This window comes from Anopheles gambiae, chromosome 2 (assembly GCF_943734735.2).
Source record: "Anopheles gambiae chromosome 2, idAnoGambNW_F1_1, whole genome shotgun sequence".
Taxonomy (NCBI): Eukaryota; Metazoa; Arthropoda; class Insecta; order Diptera; family Culicidae; genus Anopheles; species Anopheles gambiae.
The window spans coordinates 77,806,364-77,825,965 of record NC_064601.1 but is presented as its reverse complement, the minus strand read 5'-3'; the positions used below and the strand labels follow the sequence as shown (position 1 = coordinate 77,825,965).

At 43.0% G+C, this 19,602-nt stretch overlaps 5 protein-coding genes and 1 long non-coding RNA gene across 6 annotated transcripts in view; 4 read left to right on the top strand and 2 right to left on the bottom strand.

Moving 5' to 3' along the window:
• LOC133391113 (uncharacterized) overlaps window positions 1-3,435 on the top strand; it is a 37,646-nt gene extending 34,211 nt beyond the window's left edge. The window contains exon 2 of the long non-coding RNA XR_009764607.1: window positions 2,198-3,435. This is a non-coding gene — a long non-coding RNA (uncharacterized LOC133391113). The remainder of the gene's footprint in view (window positions 1-2,197) is intronic.
• A 2,655-nt stretch (window positions 3,436-6,090) lies between these two features.
• On the top strand, window positions 6,091-8,177 carry LOC1274735 (uncharacterized). The gene is made up of 6 exons (XM_061641788.1): window positions 6,091-6,243; window positions 6,303-6,952; window positions 7,017-7,278; window positions 7,352-7,658; window positions 7,721-7,882; window positions 7,957-8,177. Exons 1-6 carry the CDS (start codon window positions 6,238-6,240, stop codon window positions 8,043-8,045), a joined length of 1,476 nt encoding a protein of 491 aa, XP_061497772.1. The 5' UTR covers window positions 6,091-6,237; the 3' UTR covers window positions 8,046-8,177.
• A 789-nt stretch (window positions 8,178-8,966) lies between these two features.
• On the top strand, window positions 8,967-14,401 carry LOC4576263 (E3 ubiquitin-protein ligase LRSAM1). Its single transcript, XM_061641787.1, has 8 exons — window positions 8,967-9,932; window positions 10,159-10,401; window positions 10,472-11,105; window positions 11,179-11,666; window positions 11,755-11,835; window positions 11,907-12,509; window positions 12,581-12,756; window positions 12,833-14,401. The coding sequence occupies exons 1-7, from the start codon at window positions 9,804-9,806 to the stop codon at window positions 12,701-12,703; spliced, it is 2,301 nt and encodes a 766-aa protein (XP_061497771.1). The 5' UTR covers window positions 8,967-9,803; the 3' UTR covers window positions 12,704-12,756; window positions 12,833-14,401.
• Window positions 14,402-14,899: 498 nt separating this feature from the next.
• Window positions 14,900-17,241, bottom strand: LOC1274733 (deoxyribodipyrimidine photo-lyase). The gene is made up of 2 exons (XM_313925.4): window positions 17,045-17,241; window positions 14,900-16,965 (listed from the first exon to the last, which is right to left on the bottom strand). Exons 1-2 carry the CDS (start codon window positions 17,104-17,106, stop codon window positions 15,378-15,380), a joined length of 1,650 nt encoding a protein of 549 aa, XP_313925.4. The 5' UTR covers window positions 17,107-17,241; the 3' UTR covers window positions 14,900-15,377.
• A 159-nt stretch (window positions 17,242-17,400) lies between these two features.
• Window positions 17,401-18,077, top strand: LOC1274732 (DNA polymerase epsilon subunit 3). The gene is made up of 2 exons (XM_313924.5): window positions 17,401-17,808; window positions 17,894-18,077. Exons 1-2 carry the CDS (start codon window positions 17,538-17,540, stop codon window positions 18,010-18,012), a joined length of 390 nt encoding a protein of 129 aa, XP_313924.3. The 5' UTR covers window positions 17,401-17,537; the 3' UTR covers window positions 18,013-18,077.
• Window positions 18,078-18,130: 53 nt separating this feature from the next.
• LOC1274731 (RNA exonuclease 4) lies at window positions 18,131-19,337 on the bottom strand. The gene is made up of 4 exons (XM_313923.5): window positions 19,132-19,337; window positions 19,005-19,049; window positions 18,570-18,945; window positions 18,131-18,483 (listed from the first exon to the last, which is right to left on the bottom strand). The coding sequence occupies exons 1-4, from the start codon at window positions 19,151-19,153 to the stop codon at window positions 18,255-18,257; spliced, it is 672 nt and encodes a 223-aa protein (XP_313923.3). The 5' UTR covers window positions 19,154-19,337; the 3' UTR covers window positions 18,131-18,254.
• Window positions 19,338-19,602: the final 265 nt, after the last annotated feature.

Here is a 19,602-nt window from a genome sequence, read left to right as displayed (position 1 = left end):
GGCGAGACCTTTCCACGCTTACCTTTCATTCGGTTCGGTGCCGCCGCAAAGTCTGTGAAATGTTTGGCAGGAATTTTAATCACTTCGCGCAGTGGTTATGTGCTCGTTTTGTGAGTGTGTGTTGCTTTTTTCACGATCAGCGTAACATTTGCTGCCACGTGAGCGTGTGGATGAACGTTTTATGACTCATAAACAGCAATCAACTATCTGGCATATCTTCCCCAATTAAGTTTGGGGGGAAAAATCGTTCAGCCCGTCGGTGTCGCGATCAGCGCTAAGGTGGTGGGCAGAGCGTGTCGTCGCTGCCGGGTTTAGCCATGTGCTAAAGTTCCCCAGTAAATCGGTGCTATCATTGATAAAACGAAACATCTCCCCTCCCTCCAGTCCACCACCATTCATTAACATTCGATTAGCATACAGATTTGACGTTTCGCTATTTATGGGCACCGACCGACCGATCGATGGGGAGCGATCGAAACCGGTGCCAGCTTGTCTGGCCGGTGCCGGGCTGATCTCTCTCGTTCAGGCGATCGGTTCATCCACACCTGTTTTTGCGCTGTGCACGGGTTTTATTTTTACTTCTTACTTTTTCCCTAAAAACGATTCAATCTCGCGATGAAACAACAGCATTCGCGAAAGCTTGTCATTGAGGTCAAGATTGTCGGACGGCTGCTTTGTAACATTTGGGAACAGCTTTAGGTTGCTGGGATGGGATCGTGCACACAATTTGAACGATCGATAAGACGAACCTCTGCCCGGTTTAGCCTGCGGGCCCCGCTTGTCAAAAGTCAACTTCACTTCAAACATTTTGCTCGAGCCCGCCAGCCAACCTGTCGATGCCATTAACGAGCCGATGCGAATGCCTCCCGAAAGGCTATAGGCCTGTCGCCCAGAACGCAGCCAAAACGGTGCGGCCCAACGGGAACGGTATGGCGGGGCGGGAGGAGCTTGGAAGGTAACCCAAGTGAGTTCAAACCCGAATCAAGCCGGTGGCCATCCTGGCAGCGAGGAGCAGCGTGATGTTGCACCGGCACGCGGGATGACATACGGGTGAGTCATTGCCAAATATATATTTTCGCGTACTTTCGGTTCAGCTCCGACCCTCTCCGGTCCGGTGTAACTTATATGTTAATCGTGCACACTTCAGCACACTCGTTCGCCGGAAACCGCGCAGCGCAGCAAAACAGGTAAAACAACAAATCATTAATCAAAAAACAATTTACCTCTCCCACCGGGGCCGGTGAACCGGTTGTTGGGCAGTCTTGGGCGGTGGCCAAACGATGAGTTGCCTTTTGCCCAAAGGATCCAGCCCGGCCAGCATTTAGATTGATTCATTTGCATCCTTTGGAAGTGGACCGGCATCGCTGTTTGTGTCTGGGGAGATCGCGAGCGGGGCCAATCTGCACGGACCCGCGAAAGACGGTGGCCCCGAATGGCAAGAACGAATCTATTCCAGAGTGTTCTGGGAAAGCACTTTTCTTTCCTGCCCGCCATGGCTGGCCCTAAAATAACATGGCAATAACGCCTTTACGAGATCATCATAAATGGTTTACATAATAAAATATGTTGGAATTGATTGGAGCCTCGATCCGGAGGGTGCCATTTTAAACGAAACGAAGAAAAAGCAGAACACTAATCATGGGTTTCTCCCGGGCGCAAGAAAACATTAAATCAAAGTTTAGACGAGCCAACATATTCTTAGCGTTAGGCAAGAAACAACAGAAAACTAGACAGTGTGTTCTACTGGAGCAGGATCAATTCTGAAGGAACTGCGTATAGGAAGTAGAATTGTTTTGTTTCAGTGATATTAATCAGAGTACTAGTGAATTTCTTTTTTATTAATACATCTCTTTGAATTGTGGTGGCTATAATTATAAAACGTAAAATCATAGAGTAAAATGAATCTTAAAAAAAGAGTAAAAGAACAATATAAACTCTTCGTGCTGAGTATAATCCATATATTCACTTGCAGGGTACAACTAATTCTTTCAGTTTTACTCAATGTGCACTGGTTATATATTTATTTATATACTTATTTAGGTTAATATATTTTTAACATATTTACCTTTATGTATGAAAATAACTGATTACCTTTATTCTATTTTAATTTAATCAAACTGTTTTTTTTTCGGTATAAATACATTAAAGAAGCTTCAGGGTTGATTATCATATTAAATTCTTGTTATACCACTTACAGCTGTTCCCCATTTGCTGTTTGGCGAAGAACATGCAAATAATCTGTTTTTGTTTGCTAGGCCCGAAAATCGCTCGGTACAATATTGCTTTCAGTTTTGTAAAAGCTATACGAAAACAAAAAGATGTAGGCACACTACACGACATACACGACCTCCGGCCAAGATCAAAACAAACCGCCAACCGATCGAATGTCAAAGCGATATTTGCACTGGCCGTAATCAATAGGGATTGGCACACAACGTGCCGACGTAACCGATGCTTCCCACACGCGAACAATTTAGTAAAATATGGTCGTTGATCAACTGGTGGCCGAGCGATTGTCCGAACGACAGCGATGCTGCCGCATCCGCCATCACAACCCGTGTGCAATTCCCAGGACCTCCCAGCAAGGGTTTCCAGAATGCAAATTCATTGTCTCCATGGATACGACGACGGCGGTGGTCGAACGGCAGCACTGATCGTGGGTAAACGGTTGACAAACGGTGTTGCCACCGTGCGAGAAGTAGTATCACAGGCAAGTTTTGTTGATGCATGATCGATACGTGCCATTCTTAGCTGCTGTTTTGCTGACTTCCATTAAGTTATGAGTCGAAGATCACTCTACTTACATGATGACAGTGGAATGCTGTATGTGCCACACACATACGCACACACACTCTGCTGTCTTACTCTCGCCTGTGCTCCAGCCCTTTCTGGGTGACTGCCCACATCTCATCCTCGCCTTGCCGCTCAGCCAAAGACGGATGTGCGCCAAGCTGTCTGACAGTGCACCCGAAGAAGTATATCGGTGTGGCGGCGATCGCTCGCGCCAAAGTGTTGCTGCCCGCTGCCGCTGGTGATCCGAGGGCAATTAATTTGCCTCACCGCCTCGGGATCGCGATTGCGCTAAATGAAAATAAATCACGCATGCAGCGGCAAAAGGAGGCCAGCCGCTTCTACACTGGCGTGGTGGCTGTGGCGCACCCGACGCCAGCCTACCGCACTTTGGCAGCTGACATCAATTGGCGCGTGGTAGCAGATTAAAACAACACGCTCGATTGTGCACGAGTTTAGAATGTGTTAAAAGAGTGGACGTTCGTTAAAAAACGTTGAAACGCATTTCCGTTTAAAAACAAACATGTAATAATAATTAAAAACCGTTAAGGTCATTACGCCAAAAATTAACATCACGAATTGTAATGCAGATACTCCTGTAAGTAAAATAATGGTTACAAAAAAAATTATGCAATTTCTCACAAACTCAAAGTCTTTCTTTTTTTGTAAATCCAATACTTTCTGCTCATGCCATTCTATTGCTTTTATACATGATGAAGTATGTCGTGAAGTTCCTTCATGTTAAGCTTTTTATCATGTGCAAGTCTATAGGTTGAGCTCTATAGGTCTATAAGTCTACAGGTTCCAGGAAAAATAAACTGTAAATTGATAAACTGAATTGAAATATTGTGTGCTTGACGCTAAGATACAAAAAAACACATCCCATCCAATTCAGCCTACAAACATACTACTTGTTGATCTTTCTTTTTCTTCTAGTCAATACCTCCATGGTCTGAAATTAACGAGATACATAAATAGATTGTCAAAAAAAAAATATTTTTTTTTGCGTTTGCTAATGTTTTGCAAATCTATCATCTGAATTTCTAGGAAATCTGTGAATAGATGGACAAGATATGTCCACTCATTGCAAAAAAAACACAGTGGGGTTCCAGGTTCATAACGAGTGTAATCCAGTTCAGTGACTCACTCGTTATGGGGGAAGTTTCTACACTTTTTCTATGTTGTTAGTAAAAAAGTGACAAATTGTTTAAGTCTTTTCTTTAATATTTTCCAAAAACATCTTTTTTAGAAAGATCTATTTTGGTTTGTGTCCGATAGACTTTTTTCAGAAATAATCCAATTCGATCATAATTATAAATTTGTTTTGGGATTAATATTCTTCAGCACGGATAAGGTTTTAAAGATTTCGATTAATGCATTGCTATCAACCCACTTGCAGAACACATATGTCATATGCAAATGATCCAAGTGGCAGCAATCACATCAGCACCGAACATGTACCAAGACCCAAATAACATTATTCGTTATGCGAGATTTTACTCGTTAATAGAGTTATATGTTGAGCATTTAGAATTGTTGGTTTTGCGAAAAACTCCTTGTAAGGGGTACTCGTTAAGAGGGGTTCCACTGGATTGTTATTCTATGGTCAAAATAGTTCGATCAAACACCTTTCTTTTTCTTATCATGCGTCCATTATAGTCACAAAATAACCCAAAATGTACTGGGTTATAGTAATTTTGGCCAAAAAAATCTGAACAATCAATTATATCGTTATGACTCAAACTACAGACAGCTTCAAATTCCGGACATTCGGCATGTTTTTATTGAATATCTTCATACCCATCTCTAGACATGCTGCTTTTAAAATTTAAATAATTACCATGATGTACTAGAATAACTTAAACATGTCTCTAACCCCTAGTAAGCCCTGATGCCACAGGAAAATACATATTTTCTGTGGGTCAGTTTGCCACCAGAGGCATTCTTAGCAGTTTTGCTTCAAACCCACACCAGTGTTATTTTTCCTATAATTCCTATTAATCCCGTCTACATGCATTTAAATACATTGGAATCCATTATGGAAGTAGTCATTAACGTGAAAACAGTGTTTCATCATATTATGCTCTGAATTTCATTAAATCACTTACTTAATTCTGTCCGGAATTCAAAGTCAGATTTTTTATTTTGTTTTCAATTCCGGACAGCCAACGGAAATTGTGATCGATTGTTAAATAATATGTGTTTAGACATTGATAATAACAAAAATGCAACGATATTTGAAGATATATGTGACAAATGTATTGATGGCCATGCATGGAAGACCGTCAATACGCATAGCAAATCTTCGGTTCTATGCAAGAGAACAACAGTACTCAAATCCTGTTGTTTTTAAGGCCGTCGTTCTCTCGGTCTAAGACACTCCTCCTTCATTCAGAATGGGATGTTCGGAACTTAAAATAAGTTAAATACTAAAAAGGTGTATTGTGAGTCTGAATATGAAGATTATAGACGACATTTTGTGGCGAATCAAAACATCTATGAAATGAAATATGAAACATGAAGCTCGAAACTGCCCGGAATATGAATCAAAATATTATTATTTATCGTTTAATTTATTATTTTTACTTATATTATTTATTAACATATTGTTGTAATTTAGTGATTTTTGCAATTTTTCGAGTAAATTTATTGATCATCTTCTTTTTTTTTATCAAATGTTTGCTTTTCCAAAGAAGGTTTGCTGTAGTAAAATGAGTAATACAGAGGTTTGACTGATTGAAATTGAATTAGTTAAAAAATATTAAATGCCAAAAATAGCTTAGGTGTCCGTAATTCGAAGCAATACATACTTCACAATTTATTTCTAAAATTAATTTCTAGCCAAGTTTCTAAAATCTCTTATTATTACACACAAAATAGTAACAAAATGTGAGGAAAATCACAAGTTTTTGTTTTGAATCTTTGTCGTTTGGCCATGTCGACACTACAGTTCATAATATTTTTACTACCTAAATTTCAACGTCTTTAGAGAAAACGCTAGTGTTTATACGCAAACCACCTTATAATCAATTAAAAATCGTTTAAAAAATATCTCAAATTTGGACTGCATTTTTTTCCTTTTCATTTGTTTCATTATATTTGAATTAACGAAAAAAGCTCGTTAGAAATGAGCAGCAATTTTATGGAAATATAACTAATGTGACTATTTTACATCGAAAGAAAATACATGAGTTTGTAAAATGCCATTAAAATTATCATCTGCAGCAATTTCGAAAACAGGTAAGAAAATTCGTTTTATCAAATGCCATGTGCCGACGACCACACGTGTTCCCATCTGCTTGCATCCATTTTGTTTGGGCCATTTGGGTCATTATCGCTCAGCAGCTGTCAAAGTTTGTTTTGTTTTCGTTTGAAGCAGCTCCGTCTGTCTGTAGTTGGGTGTTTAAATTGGAATTGTAGCTCGATTCGCTTGATTTCGCCAACTATATGAAGGTATTGCTGTGTTTGCCAAATATTGTCGTACTCTAAACTAAAGCTCTTCATTGTTTTAGATCCCACCCATCCCGCAGCATGGTACCATCTTTCATACGTCCGGTAGCCACAAGGCGTCGGCAATATTCCTCGACGAGGAGCTCGTTATCACATCCGGATTAATTTTCAGCGATAACGAGAGTTTAAACCAAACGGTTGCTGACGCTACGAAGAACAGTTCTATTGTTGAACTTGGCACAGAGCTGAAGGAGATCTTCGACCTAGACTTTCGCGTAGTGCGCAAGCAGGAAAACGTGCTACAGCAACAGGCAGCCCGCGCTTATCACATCGTACATTCTCACCGGGTGCGGGAATGTATGGAAACGGTGCTAGAGGGATTGCATGTGTGCATCGGTGGCGATATGAAACCGGTCCGATTATATGCTCCCCTATATGCTAGCATTGTTATTCTGTCTACTAACCTTGCCAAGTGTGTCTCATGGAACCACATTAAGACAGTAATCGACAGGCTTAGGCCAACCGGCAGCACGGGTCCGAAGCTGCTGGATGAGGTGGTCACAGTGTCCACACCCTTTGGCGATGAATCGTTCTTCAATACGCTGAACGTGGGACATATTTCTAACATTTTTGGAGATCACGAATGTCTGCTGCTGCTTGACACACACCTCAGCTCTGGCTGCCAAGGGGGAGCAGTTTACAATCGCAACATGTAATGGTTAATGCAAATGCATTTTTTGTCATATTTCAATAGTAATGCCCGGTCTGGATTGCAGGAAACTTCAAGGAATTCTGATCGGTTCCACGTTCACGCATCGCAATGAAAATGTTAGCTTTCCGCTAGCGATCAGTATGGAAGAAATTGTGGGAGTTGCTTTGAACCGACGAAACCTCTGCCAAAGCTTACCGATGGCATTGCCGGTTCAAGCATTCCGATCAGTATGTATGATAGACTCCCAAGGATGCTGGGGAACTGGATGCGCGTTCGAGTTGAACGGCAAGCGCTACATCATTTCCTGTTCTCACGTATTGGCAACGGTAGGTTAAGGGGACAGGATCTCAAAACGGATAGTCTCTGTAACTCTCACACATTTTGTCTGTCCACTTTTAGGATAACATTACATGTGTATTCAATGATCAGAAAACCATGCACCCGAAGCTCATCTACAAAAATCCCATCTTCGACAGTGCGTACGATATCGCACTGATGGAGGCCACCTTCGAGGAGGCACAATCGTCGAACTGGTTCTGCCAGTTGGCAAATTATATTCCCCACATCGGCCAGCGGCTGTATGCTGTTGGTTTTCCCGTGCTTAAGTCGTTGGCACGGGGGATAAACTTTAAGCCCAGCATCATACCTGGACGTGTCACCAAGTACAGCGAGGGACTTCTGTTCACGGACTGTTCTATTCAATGTGGTAAATGTGTTTGATGTATCTTTATGGCCCCTTTTCTTATTAAAAAATTTTCATACTTACAGGTCAAAGTGGTGGACCAATATTTGATGAAAATGGTTTATTGGTCGCAATTGCGGTATCAAACTTTAAAAGCTCTGTGGACAATCTAATCTACAACTGCCACAACATGTGCGTTCCTGTGAAGGATATTTACAGCACACTGGAACGTTACTCGATAACACGCGGTAGAGAAATTGTCAAATTTTTTCATTGCTTCCGAGACTTTAAGATGATTGGTTTTATTTTCTTTCCTTTCTAGACAAAACTTCACTCGACGGGCTACAGGCGGACTGGAATGTTCGGTGCAAATGGAAGCTAAAACCACCAGTTATTTTGAATAAACTTTAAAAAGTGGGCAAGGCTTTAAAAGGGATACAGAGAGCTTTCAAAAAGGTGTATAACAAGGTATAAAATGGGGTTTACAGGAAATGGGTGTGCAATCGGGATAAAATACATTTTATCAGGTAATTGCTAGCAGAACAAGTTGTGCATAAATTGCAGACGAAAGAAACAATGACGTGTTTTGAAAATATCATATATTTTTGACTAAGTCGTTGAAGACAAATAATAACAAAAAGTTGGACGTTTATACAACCAATGAACCACGATGAGCACGGTATGCCGGTACTAACAACTATTTGCCTATGCAATCCATAATTTTAACAAAATAAACTCCACGTGACCACTCGCAATTGATAGCATATCAAATGAATTTTACGAACAAAAGATATTCAACATTAATTTGATGGAGATGTTTGATTAATTAAAACTGCGTAAATTCGTAGAAAAACTCTTTAACTACCATCGGGGTCGTCACTCTATGAATTGGAGCAACATACAAAACAGATTTACATTAAAGGGCAATATACATTCATAATTTGCCATATCTTTTGGATTCTGTGCATGTAAAAGTGTTCAATCAAAAATATCTATTCGTAAAAATCTTAAGAATAATTACGCATACAATTAAATGTTTATTATTTACGCAATTACTTATTTAATTGCACGTGGCTAGTAGCCGTTGTAACTATCTTGTTTCAAGTGCACTCACAGCTTAAGAAACACTGACATGTAACGGCCCAACAATGATTGCGTGCTAAAATTCGTTAAAAAAAATATTCATATCGTTAGGCGAACTCTTTTCTAATTAATCTAGGCGCAGCATTCGATATGTTTATTTAATAATTATTTTTCAAACAAAATAAAGGTTTTTCAAACAAATATTTCATGTTTTTTTGCGCCATTCGACCACCGCCATTACCAGTGTGCCATCGCCAGAACGTCACTTTGTTTACGCGAGAAGTCACCGTGAAGCAGATTGAAAACATTTGGTGCCCGTGACCATTAATTTTTGTTCTGTGTGTGAAATAGAGACCAAAAAAAAAGACAGACAAAAGGAAGAATCCTCCAATGTTGTGAATTGCGCAAAACGCACGAAAGGGAAAGAAATTCGTGAAAGCAATCAAAAGACGCGTTTGCCCCGCAAAAGGATACGAACACGCATAGGAACAACGAATCGAACAAAAAAAAAACACACACACAACTACTGCGGTGGAGGCGGTATACGGGCGGAAAACTACATTTCTAGAGAATTTTAAGGAACGCATGCACCTAGCATGTATCGCGTCGGTTTCATAAGTACAAACGCAAACAAACGCATCATCGGATCGGAGCGGAAGTTGGCCATCGATAGTTAGTTTTGCACGGTAGTGTTGATTGCTGTACGCGGACGTCCCCCATCCCCATACTGTAGTGCTAGTGGTTTTTGGTAGTGTAAAATCGTAGTAAGCTGTAGTGAAATCCCGTGGCAACGATCGAACTAACCAAGCACAAGTAGCTGCAGTAAATAGCGCGCGTGATTCGCTGGTCGCTAAATAGCCCTTTCGACGGAATTGACGCCAATTTACGCGAGCTCCTCCCCGGTGGAACTGTGGTGCATGCGGGAGTGCAAAGTGAACCCTCTCGGCTACCTCACGCGTAGTTTGGTCGGTAGTGGCTAATAATCGTGTGGTTTTTAGTGTGTACTGAGGGACAGGGACAGGGACACACAAAAAAGGCAGCCAAAAAAGCAAACCAAAAACGAGTCAATTAGATTAATTGTTTTATATGGGTTGTCGCATTTCGTCTTCGAACAATGAAAACCTGTTCACGCCAACAGAAGACAGTGAAATGGCCACTACAAGCCAGCAACCGAATGTGGATTACAAAGCACGTCTAGAACGGAAGCAGTGCCTGGTAAACGCATTACACCATAAATCATACCTCTGTCCTCCTCTCGCTAAGTGCATGCATTGTAGTTATCATACTATCAACACATTAGTTACTTTTGCTCGCTACAATCACGCTGGTTACATGCTTCCCTACACCACCAGCATGGACGAAAATTATCGATTTTGAGCTAAATGTCCTAATTTTTACTGTTTTATTCTGTGGCGTGGGTTGCCCTACCCCTGCCCAACAGGCGAAGGAAACACCGGAACCAATATACGATTTGGAGGACTGCAACCTTAAGGATGTGCCCGCTGGCGTGTTCGTTATGTGCAAGGTCCTGCGAAAGGAGGCCCTTACACTGTCGAAGAACAAGCTATCCTCCTTGGCCGGTGGCGGCACGCTGGACGACCTAGTATTACTGCAATCGCTGAATCTATCGTACAATCGTTTCAAGAAGCTGCCCGAAGATATATACAAACTAGAAAACCTCAGGGTAAGAGATAACAAAACTTTGCTCTACTGCATGGCGGTGCAATTTATTCTAACCGTTTGATTTCCCGCAGGAACTATTTTTAGCTAACAACGCCTTGGAAAAGCTACCGATAGCGATAGGACGACTGAAGAAGTTGGAACTGCTCAATCTTTCAGCGAACAATCTAGCGACGGTGGAACAGTTAGCGTTCATGACCAACCTTAGAGTACTGGACATTAGCGGCAACGTGCGTCTTTCTCAGCTGCCCAGCCAGCTGGCAACATGTGATAATCTCGTAGATATTGTGCTCGACCCGGAACACCTAGTGAACCCACCGCCGGATGTAGTGGCCGGCGGTACGTACGCCATCATCAAGTATCTTTCCACCGGTGAAGTGCATCAGGACCCGAGCGGCACGGTCGCACCCGATCGACAAAAAGCAATCGCGACGTCCTCGTTCCTCAGTAGCGAGCGTAACGAGCTGCGCCAACAGGAGCTGGCCCGCGATCGGTACGAGAAGGAGCGCAAGCTACTCGAGCGCGAACGGCTGGCGTTCGAGAAGGATGTGCTGACGGAGAGCAAGCTACACGAGCAGCAGCAGCGCAAGAAGCAGGTGCTGCTGCAGCAGCTGCTCGAGCAGCAGAGCGCGAACGATACGCAAGTGCACAAGCTGCAGCAGGAAAAGCAGACTGAACGGGAGCGGCTTATCGATAATATTATCAAAGGTAAGATACGGCAATACTTGTTTTTTTTGTTCAACAAATTCCAAGCGTGTTGATTAAATGGTTCCCGTTGCAGACGAGCAAACAGCGAACGAGCTGGTCAATAATCTTCTCGCGTTGAAGAACGGACCGGATCCGGCATTCCTCGAGCAGGAGCGGGAAGAGCAAAAGCGGCTGCTGGAACATTTGCACATCCAGCAGAACGATCTGCGCAAGCAGGAGATTCTCGGTGCGATGACCAACCTGCTCGAGAACGAAATCAACATCATACAAAACTTTCATAATCAGCGAGACCAATCTTCGCGCAGCATTCTCGAGCGCGAGTACGAGACGAACAATCTGTTGAACAATGTGTTTTTGAACTACGATAGAAACAGGCAGGACGTTATCGACCAGATCACGTGCAACGAGGACATACAGAAGAGTGCCGTCGCGGCACTGATCGCCCGGAACGACTCGCGCACCTGGGGTTTGGTGGAGCAGGTGCGAATCGTGGAGTCTCAGCTGGCCGCCCTCACTCTGTACGAGATCGAGCGCAAGAAGGTTAACCAAGATGATCAAATTGTAAGTAGCTTGCATTGTATATTCCCGCTTGCTTTGATAATTTGTTTCAATTTGGGTTTTTTTCTTCCATTCCCTCTCTTGCTTGTAGATCAATCTGACCGACCAACGCATAAATTTGACTTACGTTTTAACGGATTTGCTCAAACAACAGGACCAACGCAAACAGCAGGTAACAGCACTTTCACCATTCAACAATAACGGAGTGTGAAATAATTATTTTGTAATTGTGATTTTTCGTAGCTACTTGACACGCTCAAGATGATTGAAAAGCAAAAGGAAAGCGAACAAACCGACTTCTGGTTGCTGCAGTATCAACGGCTGCTCGATCGGCAGCCCGCGGAGGTTTCAAACGACACCGCGTCAATCGATCCGGTGCTGGGCTACCAGTTTTTGGTGAACGGTGTAGTGCACTGTTTGCCGTTTTTGTCCAAACTGTGGCAAAACAAGGACAAGGAGCTGTGCAACATTGCCGACCAGGATTTGCTTAATGCTGGCGTGCAAAACCCTGCCGACCGGCAAGGCATCCTGCAATCGATTGCCAATTACTACGATTATTTGAACTGCAAGATTGACTATCCGGAAGGGGAGTCCGTCTCGGGCACGCCGATGGCAACGGCTCCCAGTGACGAAGGCTATTCGCCGGAGGCGAACGGTCGCCGAAGAAGCAGCTCGGTGGAGCTGGGTCTGGAAGTAGAAGCAACGCCGAGTGCACCGCTGTCTGGTCCCAGTGCCGGTAGTGTGGCCAGAGGTGGTGCCGTCATTTCGTCCGAACCAACCAGTCCCGTGAATGGAGCGGCGCCGGTAGCACAGTTTGCAGAATGTGTTGTCTGCATGGAGCAATTGGTAAGAAGAACTGTGTTTGGTCACTTCAAGCGGGCTGTGGCATTAATGGTATCGTTTTGGGTTGTGTACAGGTACAAGTGATATTTTTACCATGTGGCCATATGTGCTGCTGCTCTGGATGTCACGTCGAAATTCACGATTGTCCAATGTGTCGTGCCTACATTGAGAGGAAAATTAAAGTAATACAGCCTTAATTGTGTGGGCCCGACATGCAGATTCACGCACCATTTTAACTACTACTGATTGTGTAAGCAATGATGAGCGTTGACGGTAAGGGAGTTGTACAGTTTGATGTAAAACATAATTTCACTTTCATTTTGCAGGATCGTATCACATACCACGGCAATAAATGAGCGGTTCATCGAGGAGAAATCGTATATCAAGAAGGACGTAGCAAGAGTTTGGATTGAATATTTAAACAAATGGGTAAACTAAACCACAACCATACAACATTAGTCAAATTAATATCCATTTTATATTATACCTCTAGTCAAAAGAATACGATTTTCATGATTGATTTGTGTTCTAACACACAATTACGAAACAAAATTCGTATAGCTTTTCTCTTGACCTGCAAAACAAATCCCTCAATTATCAATATTTGCGACAATTTTTTCAACAGTTATTAAACGACAACATCAAACAAAATTGATTACCAAAAAAAAACCAACACATTTATACTACCAAAAGTACACCCTAATACTCATCAGTCAAATGTTTCGTGATGCTTTCGGCTTTTAGCTAAATGAAGATAAAAAAAAACAAAAATGAAAACAAAAATAGGAAAATATTCCGTACCCAAATAATCATACCTAAACGAGTAGCGAGTAAGATAAGAAAAAAACACCAAACCGTTTTTGTCACATCTAAGATAAATCTATAAATCAATGATATCGTTCGAAACGAACATACAACATAGGCTAGAGTATTTTATTCGGTTTTAAAAATCATACCCTCGTTACGCTCGACAGGTCTAGTGCGACCGCATGTTTTAATTTTGTTGTTTTTATCTATTAACTTAAGAAATAATTAATTAAAAACTCCAATCAAAAGACATTCTTATATTTAAAAAAAAAACACACATACATATTTATACAAGCCGCAATAATATGATTCATTGTTGATGGTTCGGCTTCATACAGACACGTACAAACACAAAATATGATTGTTGCGGTTGATTTTGTAACGCTTTCTCTAAACAATCGTTGCAAGAAGGAAGTTTGTTCCTTGTTTTAAAAATGTTATATAAATGTTCGCCATATCTAAATTAATTATTTCACCCCATAAAGCGTGTGCAATGAAAATTGAGATTTGTTTGGGAGAGTGCCTTTGATGCGTATAATAACTCTAAGGTATATATTGTAATCTAACGTGAGAAACCCTATATGCACACCCTTTTTCCACCGGGAAAGCGAGAAAAAAATGTCAGTTATGCTCAGTTCAGTTAAGGATAAAAGGGATATTGAATTTAATCTACGAGTTTGGTTTGTTTTTTGTTTCTATCTTTATATTGAAACAAAACGATTTCAATTATTAAGTATCGAGCATTTACAGTTGCGTATGATAGCAATATAAACTATATCTATATACAATTTGCAAAGCTGCCGTGAAAGCTATTTAAGCTAGTTTTTGCAATCCAGTTAAGGTTACAGTAGTTGAACGCAACTGAACAGGGAAATATAAAATTAAAAGAAAAAGCAAAAATTACTACGTCGGCCAACGCTTTAAAAGCACCAACAATGTAATGAAATCTATACAACAATCACACATGTTTTTATTCGTTTTACTTTACTGCAACTATTGCATTTTTTCTAGTTTGCTGGTAAATATCGTTCAGATTATGGTTACGGTTTGTTATCAAGAACATTTCAATAAAGTTTTATTATCACACGCGCACTGGTGTTGTTATTTAACCATTTACAGGGTTTTCCAAGGGTTGTCATAGTTGTGGGACACTTCCTAGACTCTTTCCTATTGGAAGTGAACTTCATATGTTGTAAATTCGACTCTACTCTGTAAATTCGACGACGTTTTGGACAGGCTCATTGGAAATTCCTATTTGATTTTTCCAACAAGGGTGCTAGAAAGTCCAATTCCCATTACAATAAGTTCATTTCATGTAAGAAGGAGTCAATAAAGTTTATCACAGCTATGAGAACTCCTGGAAAACCCTCTAATATATGTTGTTTTATAGTTGCAATTATAGAATGTATTTATAGAATGCAATTTCATTCAGTATAAAATATGCCGTTAGTATTTTTCCTTGAAAGCCAATGACATACTACTTACTGTATTAGTGGCTGAAAGTGTCAATTTTGTTACTATTTTAGTAGCTAATGTGGAGTATCTGGGTTTTTCTTAAAGATGTATTCAATAATATAAAGACAAACGTTATAGTTTTTAAATTACTTCGTGTTTATTGGTAATTATACTGAAAAAGATTCGTTTTGTTTCGTGATTAATAATTACTACATCTGTTCATTGTACTGTAGATTCCTGAACACTAGAACACACAGTCGTTGCCCACCAGGCATTTGGTCTGGTGAAGTGATGTGCTGTTATCGTTAAATATCTTACCATTAATGTATGTAATCTACTTGTAGAGGTAGACGTTTTCATAAAACGAACAAAAATACATTCAAAGAAACGATAACTCCAGAAGATTTGCATCGCCACGTGACGTCAACCCTACAAACCGGTGGTCATTATACGAAAAAGATCAAACGAACGTTAACTGGACAAACAAGCAATTATTAAATGCTTCACTGGAATATTAAAAAAATAATTCGAACAAAAATCTCAAAACGTAAGTAATCGATCCAAGGAACCCGACCTGACAACTGTTGTCAACTCTTTAACAGGGCATGTCTACTTTCGACGGTGCACTTTCCCACCGTAGCGCACCACGAACGCATTCACGTTGAATTTACGCTTGCATCCGTCATAGTTCATGTACCGAATTTTGCCAAAGATTTCGCGCTCCTTCCAGCCCTGATCGTGGATGCCCGCGATCGACCACATGCAACCGACGTACCCGTTCGGATCGCGCCCATCCAGACTGTAGCGATCGTTCAGATAGATCGCCGTCTCAAGCGCTTCCTCGGGCGTTTTCGTCCACTCCAGGATCTTTTTGGCCCAGTACATGCGCAGGAAGCCGTGCATCTTGCCCTCCTTCACCATCTGCAGCTGGGCTGAGTTCCACAGATCGTCATGCGTTTTGGCCGTCTCCAACTCCTCCCGGCTGTAGCAGTACACCCGCTTGTCCTTCCGATGGTCGTCCAGCGTTTTGCGGGCCCAATCGTACGCACCCTGCAGGTTGTCGTAGTTTTTGTTGTGGAAGCAAAAGTTATCCGACAGCTCCCGACGCACGATCGCCTCCTCGCAGAACGAGGCCACGCTTTCGGTATACCGTTTGCCGTGCTTCTTCACCGTCAGTACTGCCCGCTGGACCGCGATCTGGCCGAAGTGAAACCAGGGCGACAGGTTTGAGAGCGCATTTTCGGTCGGATCGTTCCGTTTGTCGTTGAATTTGCCCAACCGCTTCTCGACAAAGGTCTGCAGCGTCTTCACGCCACCGGTGTACCCCGGCGTGGCCCACTCGACGGCCTCCACCGTACGGTCCACCTGCAGCGTGTCCAGCACCTGCGTCCAGTTGATCGGATCCGCCTCAAAGTCGGCCGTGAACGGATGCTTCACCAACGGCGGGAACGGTGTCAGGTACGTGGGCAAATTTTTGTTCACCTTCGTGCGAATGGTACGGGCCGCATACTCCAGCTTGTCGGAGGTGACCCACACCGGCACAATGTTGTGCGCATCGACCTGACACAGCGGGATCTCCATCGGGAGCGCTTTCCGCACCTCGTCGACCCACTTCATCGGCACGCGCAGCGGACTAAAGTCACACACTACACCACCGATTTTGTGTTTCTTCACAAACGCCGGCACATTTTCGCCCGCACTACCGCGCAGCAGATGGAACTGAATGTTGAGCTTACGGCACTCTTCGGCGACCTCCTCCAGGCCCTTCAGCATGAACTTAAAGTGCCGTATGGTGGCGTCCAGAAACTTGGGCACCAAGTTGAAGCACACGTGCAGCGGCAGATCGTTCTTGAGCGCCAGCTTCTGTGCGAACAGGAAGGCCCAGTTGTCCTGCACCCGGGCATCGCGCGACATCCAGTACAGCACGCCCTGCTTGCCATCCTCGATGGTCTTGGCATCGGACAGGATGCGAACGCGTTTCTTGTTGAAATCGAAATCCAGTATCGATTTGGCCGTCGCTTTCCGGTCCGCTTTCAGCATCGCGACGTAATCCTCCCGACCGGCCGCGCTGCCTTTGTCGGACGGTTTCGGTGGGTCGTCATTTGGCTTTTGCTTTTTAGCTGCCGGTTCCAGCGAGGAGGTGGACGAAGACGAGCTAGCGGACTTTTTCATGTTTGGACCGGTCAGAAGGAGGGATCTGTAATACAGTGCAGGGGAGAGATGCGGAGTATGCTGTGTTATTGGTGGTTTCCATGATGCCAGATTCAATCACATACCTGTACGGTGCGTGATTCAGTGAGCACTTGATAGAGAAGCGGGAAGCACGAACTAAAAACATAAAACGAAGGTGCAGCAACGCAAGCGAGCAGCGAATCGTTTACCAAACACGCGCGTTTTCCAGCCCCTGTGTATACAAACACATTTTCGCGGAATCTGTCACTTTTCAACATGTGACGAAATTGGTGCACTACGGGTGTGCTGCATTTTTTATTTTTTAAAACGGAAAAAATCCCATCCAAAGCAGAGTAAAGAAAATTATAAATCATTAAATTTTGATATAAAATGCTAATAAAATATGTTTAATATACGTGCTGAAAAGAATGACCGTAAAAGCTCCCACTGTGCATAGATACCGCACCGAATGTCAAACGGGAAATGGCGCTCTTTATTCCCATGTAAACAACATTCCGGCAGCTGGTTCCATTCTGCTTCAAGCGCTTGTGTATCGTGTTAAAAATTGTATTTGCTTCACAAACCTTCCCTTCCACAATGGTCGAACGAATCGAGGATCTGAACCTGCCCAACACATCGGTGACCAGGCTGATCAAGGAAGCGATTCCGGCCGATGTGAAAATCTCCAGCGAATGCCGCGTCGCGCTAGCCCGGGCAACTTCCGTGTTCGTCCTGTATCTCACATCGGCGGCCACCACGGCAGCGCAGCAAAAGAATCAAAAATCGCTCACAGCCGACCACGTGCTTAAAGGGCTGGAGGAAATCGAGTTCGAAAGTTTCATCGAGCCGTTAAAAGGCGAACTGGAGAGTAAGTACCGCAGTTCCGTTGGGTGGCGTTGGGTGGAGCTTGCTTAATCGGAGTGATATCTATCTATTCGTTTTTGATCGTAAAGATTTTAGAAAGATGATAAAATCACGAAAAGACAAGAAAGCGGCCAAACCGGATACGGATACGACGGTGGAAGGTGCGGTAATTGATTTGGAGAACATGGAAAACATGCAGGACGGTTGAATGGCGAGCCTCGCGCGCACGTTAGCGGTTAAGGAATAAACGATATTATTTTGTAATATTAAAAACGCCCGGACCCGATGGTGTTGTTGCATGATATTCGGAAAGAAGGAAACAATACTTCCGGGAAAGTTGTGTAGTAAAAACAGGATTAAAATTGTATAACTATGACAATATAATGCAATAACAGTCGAAGCAATCTGTCGAAGAATAACCGATGCGACTCGCTGCGGGGCGTTCAGCCGTTAATCGCTACCCATCGCTCCGATCCACGCGGGCAGTGCGGATTTTTCCCACTCCTTCTCAAACAGCATGTAAATCTTCATGGCGGCCCGTGCATCCTCCACCGAGCAGTGTGAACCGTCTTGGATGTCCTCGCGGAGAAAAACATACGCGATGCTTTTAAGGCTAGGCGTCCCGAACGAGCCCGCCTTTTTCGCTATTGGACGGTAGCGGGATGTGTCCCGAATGTTGCTGCAATGCGAGGGAAAGAGAGGGAAAAGCGATACTGTACTGTAGGTAATTAGCGCAAAATACGCACACTGCAGAATGAAGCTTACTATTTAGGATGTTTTAGGTTCAGCACCATCAGATCGTTTTTCAATGCATGTCCTACCAGAATTTTGCCATGAATCAGCTGTCTCACTAACTCACGGATCGTTTTGAAATCTACACCCTTATTCACGTGCTCCGGCCGAATTCCACTGATTTCGGTTCTATAATCCGTAACCGTTTCCTGTGGCTTCACGTAGCAATCGACAATCACATCGCCCTGCTCGTTCACGATGGACACGCGTGCCAGCATGTGCTCTTTGCCGTCCGGTCCAATGCCTACCATTTCACAATCCAGCGCGATCCGGTTCGTTACCTCGGCCGGTAGCAGAAGCGGAGATTTTCGGTTGCTCCTATTCCCAGTTCTTGTGACCTGAGATTTTACTGATAAATAATATAGCATTAGATGTTTAGAAAGTTGATATGAGACACTCTATACCTACAATCCTTAACCGATAATTTGCTTAACTGCTCTTCCAATGAGATCTCTGCAAACGAAACAACAGAACCGATCACTGTAAACACCACCGAAAACAAACCTTACCGCGCAAGTGTTTCGAGTTTTGATACCTTTTTCCTTTGTCTGGGACATTTTAACCACTAGATGGACATGATTTAACTGTACACGAAATCAGAAAGCTTTAAGAAAACACAAAATCGTCACAACATATCTTCAGAATTGGGTTGAAAACGGGGTTTCGTTCCACACGAAGCTCGTTCGTTTGTTATCAAATAAACAGCGTGCGTGCTGGTGTTTACATTTTCACTGTCAAAATGTCCCGCAGGGCAAGTCGAGGGTTTTTGACGTTCGAAAATAGCTGTATCTCGCTCATTTTCTTTAGCCGTCCTTTACTCGCTTGCAGTGCACGTTTCGAGGTTAGCTTTTGTGCCTCCCTCTCCCACTTCGCTCCAAAAGATTTCTTCCACCTTTGTCCACATGCCTTTCCTACATAACCTATATACAGTGGAGCACCGTTTATCCGGGTACCTTTTATCCGGCCTTCCGTTTATCCGTGCTGTTGAGAAATGACAGTTCAATAC

Coding starts and splice junctions, on each gene's coding strand:
- LOC1274735 (XM_061641788.1), top strand. Junction 6,953..7,016: donor GCAGTTTACAATCGCAACAT/GTAATGGTTAAT, acceptor TCTGGATTGCAG/GAAACTTCAAGGAATTCTGA. Junction 7,883..7,956: donor ACGTTACTCGATAACACGCG/GTAGAGAAATTG, acceptor TTTCCTTTCTAG/ACAAAACTTCACTCGACGGG.
- LOC4576263 (XM_061641787.1), top strand. CDS start 9,804: ATGGGTTGTCGCATTTCGTCTTCGAACAATGAAAACCTGTTCACGCCA. Junction 9,933..10,158: donor TAGAACGGAAGCAGTGCCTG/GTAAACGCATTA, acceptor CCTGCCCAACAG/GCGAAGGAAACACCGGAACC. Junction 10,402..10,471: donor ACAAACTAGAAAACCTCAGG/GTAAGAGATAAC, acceptor GATTTCCCGCAG/GAACTATTTTTAGCTAACAA.
- LOC1274733 (XM_313925.4), bottom strand. CDS start 17,106: ATGTTTTTAGTTCGTGCTTCCCGCTTCTCTATCAAGTGCTCACTGAAT. Junction 16,966..17,044: donor CTGAATCACGCACCGTACAG/GTATGTGATTGA, acceptor ACTGTATTACAG/ATCCCTCCTTCTGACCGGTC.
- LOC1274732 (XM_313924.5), top strand. CDS start 17,538: ATGGTCGAACGAATCGAGGATCTGAACCTGCCCAACACATCGGTGACC. Junction 17,809..17,893: donor GTTAAAAGGCGAACTGGAGA/GTAAGTACCGCA, acceptor TTGATCGTAAAG/ATTTTAGAAAGATGATAAAA.
- LOC1274731 (XM_313923.5), bottom strand. CDS start 19,153: ATGTCCCAGACAAAGGAAAAAG. Junction 18,946..19,004: donor CAAATTATCGGTTAAGGATT/GTAGGTATAGAG, acceptor ATTATTTATCAG/TAAAATCTCAGGTCACAAGA. Junction 18,484..18,569: donor AACCTAAAACATCCTAAATA/GTAAGCTTCATT, acceptor CTCGCATTGCAG/CAACATTCGGGACACATCCC.